This window comes from Callospermophilus lateralis, chromosome 2 (assembly GCF_048772815.1).
Source record: "Callospermophilus lateralis isolate mCalLat2 chromosome 2, mCalLat2.hap1, whole genome shotgun sequence".
Classification (NCBI taxonomy): Eukaryota; Metazoa; Chordata; class Mammalia; order Rodentia; family Sciuridae; genus Callospermophilus; species Callospermophilus lateralis.
The window spans coordinates 195661025-195663331 of NC_135306.1; the positions used below are offsets into that span (position 1 = coordinate 195661025).

Below are 2307 nucleotides of genomic sequence, written 5' to 3' on the forward strand. Positions count from 1 at the left end.
TGCATAAAGTCCTGAGTTCAATCCCTAGCACCACCAAAAAAAAATTTAAAAAAGGTTGGGGATGAAAAAAATAATTATGAAAGGTATTGTGGGACCATGACATCAAAGAAGGAAAATATATGAGCAAAAGAAATCAGTTTTGAGAGATAGTAGGTGTTGTATTGTTTCATGTGCTCTCATAGCAAGTTGTTAGGAGGAGAGGGTAAGTAAGATCTGCATGCATGTAAGTTTCTTCAGTCTATACAGGTACAGACATTTAATTAAATTTAGTAAATTTCCATTAAGTTCAATGCATAAGATCTTAAATTTTAAATTCTGCTCATATATTTTTAGGGCAAATGTGATGCACTTTAACATTTTATGCATGAGAAATTATTTTCTTTAGGTGTGATCACAATGATAGATAAAGTTCCCTAAATAAATAAGGTGAACAAAATAGATTTCAGGCTAAAATTTAAATATAACAAATTAAATCATAAGCTGGAAAAACATCCTCCAAAAGGATAATGCAGAGAGTTGGAATATTTCTCTGATAAATGTGACAATATGGTAAAACTCCTCTAGTAAACTCTGAACACTATGTTTTAAGCAAGAGTCTTTTGAATGCAGCAATCACGTCCTGGTTCCTGAGGCTGTATATCACAGGATTGAATGTGGGAGTCACTATGGTGTAGAAAAGAGAGAGTAATTTGTCAGTTCCTGCAGAATGATTGTATTTGGGCCTGAAGTAGGTAATCGAAGCTGTTCCAAAAAATAAAACTACAACCAGCAGGTGGGAGGAGCAAGTGGAGAATGCCTTATTGCGTCCTTGGGCTGTTGGCAACCTCAGAATGGTGGCAATGATCTTGCTATAAGAGGCTAGTATCAACAGAAAAGGGATCGCAGCAACCAACATCACTACTACATAGATAGATATCTCCTGTATAGAGGTGTCCCCACAGGCTAGCTTGAGAATGGGAAGTATGTCACAGAAGAAGTGGTTGATTTGGTTAGAATAACAGAAATGCAGAGTGAATATTCGGCATGTTTGCCCTATCTGGACTGACATTCCCCCAAGCCAGGAGCCAATGGCCAGTTGATGGCACTTCTTTGGGGTCATGACTACCGGATAGTGCAGAGGGTTGCAGATGGCCAGATAGCGATCATAGGCCATCACAGCCAGAAGGAAACATTCTGCAGTTCCCACTGCAAGGAAGAGGCACATTTGGGCGGCACAGCTCAGTAGGGAGATGCTCCTATCCCAAATCCAAAGACTGACCAGATACCTCGGGAGAGTGACTGAAACATAACAGATTTCCAGTATAGAAAAATGTCCCAGGAAAAAATACATGGGTTTGTGCAGTGCAGGGTCCAGCCTGGTTATTATGACTATGAGACTGTTCCCAATGAGGATAGCCATGTAAATGATGGAGAACACCCCAGATAGAAAGCCTTGGAGGTTTGGAAGTTCTGAAAATCCCAGAAGGACAAATTGCGTCACTGTGGAGACATTTTCTTCAGCTTGTATCTCTTCATACTTCATCTGTGGAAAAGAGGAACCAGAAGTACAAATCATTTTGCTTCTTGGGCTTTTGTGTTCTCATGTATAATGCAGTGATGGCAAAACTACTGATTTCTGTGTTTACTTTTGAACAAAAACTTTTAGGGGTTCTAAGATTATAGCTTCGCATATTTTTTTTATTTTACATAAATGCACTCGTGGCAAAAATTGTATTAAACACAGCCATGATTTCATTGTTCAGTTGCCTTGCCTTTCTGAGGAGAAAGGGTCTCAGATCTATTTTCCTTTATTAGCAATTCAAAGTTTATTTAATTTGTAATAAATATTTTGTGTAGGGCTGGGGATGTGGCTCAAGGGGTAGTGTACTCGTCTGGCATGCGTGCGGCCCGGGTTCGATCCTCAGCACCACATACAGACAAAGATATTGTGTCCTCCAAATACTAAAAAGAATAAATATTAAAATTCTCTCTATCTCTCCCTCTCTCTCACTCTTTCTTTAAAAAAATATTTTGTGTAACCTTTGGCATTGTTCTGATAAATGAAAAAATTCAATTTTTATATATTTTTTTTCTGTCACATTTTCTTCCTCCAGTTCATCTTTGACTTTCTGATTCTTGGTGATTTTATTATGAAGAAATAATAATAAACTGCCCATTATAAATTGTTGAACATTATTTCTTGCTGGATCATGTATTTGTATTTCAATTTAAGGTATATACAAGAGTAATTATTCACTTTATTCATATTTTGTAGTTTTGAAAAAAAAAGAAATCTATATGTCTTTATTGTCTGGAAAGCTCAACAGG

At 37.1% G+C, this 2307-nt stretch overlaps 1 protein-coding gene across 1 annotated transcript; it reads right to left on the reverse strand.

Moving 5' to 3' along the window:
• Positions 1 to 577: 577 nt before the first annotated feature.
• LOC143391738 (olfactory receptor 10AG1-like) lies at positions 578 to 1528 on the reverse strand. The gene has a single exon (XM_076844486.2). It carries the CDS (start codon positions 1520 to 1522, stop codon positions 578 to 580), a length of 945 nt encoding a protein of 314 aa, XP_076700601.2. The 5' UTR covers positions 1523 to 1528.
• Between the last annotated feature and the right edge of the window lie 779 nt (positions 1529 to 2307).

Excerpts from the sequence above, each read along its gene's own strand:
- LOC143391738 (XM_076844486.2), bottom strand. The coding sequence starts at position 1,522 with ATGAAGTATGAAGAGATACAAGCTGAAGAAAATGTCTCCACAGTGACG.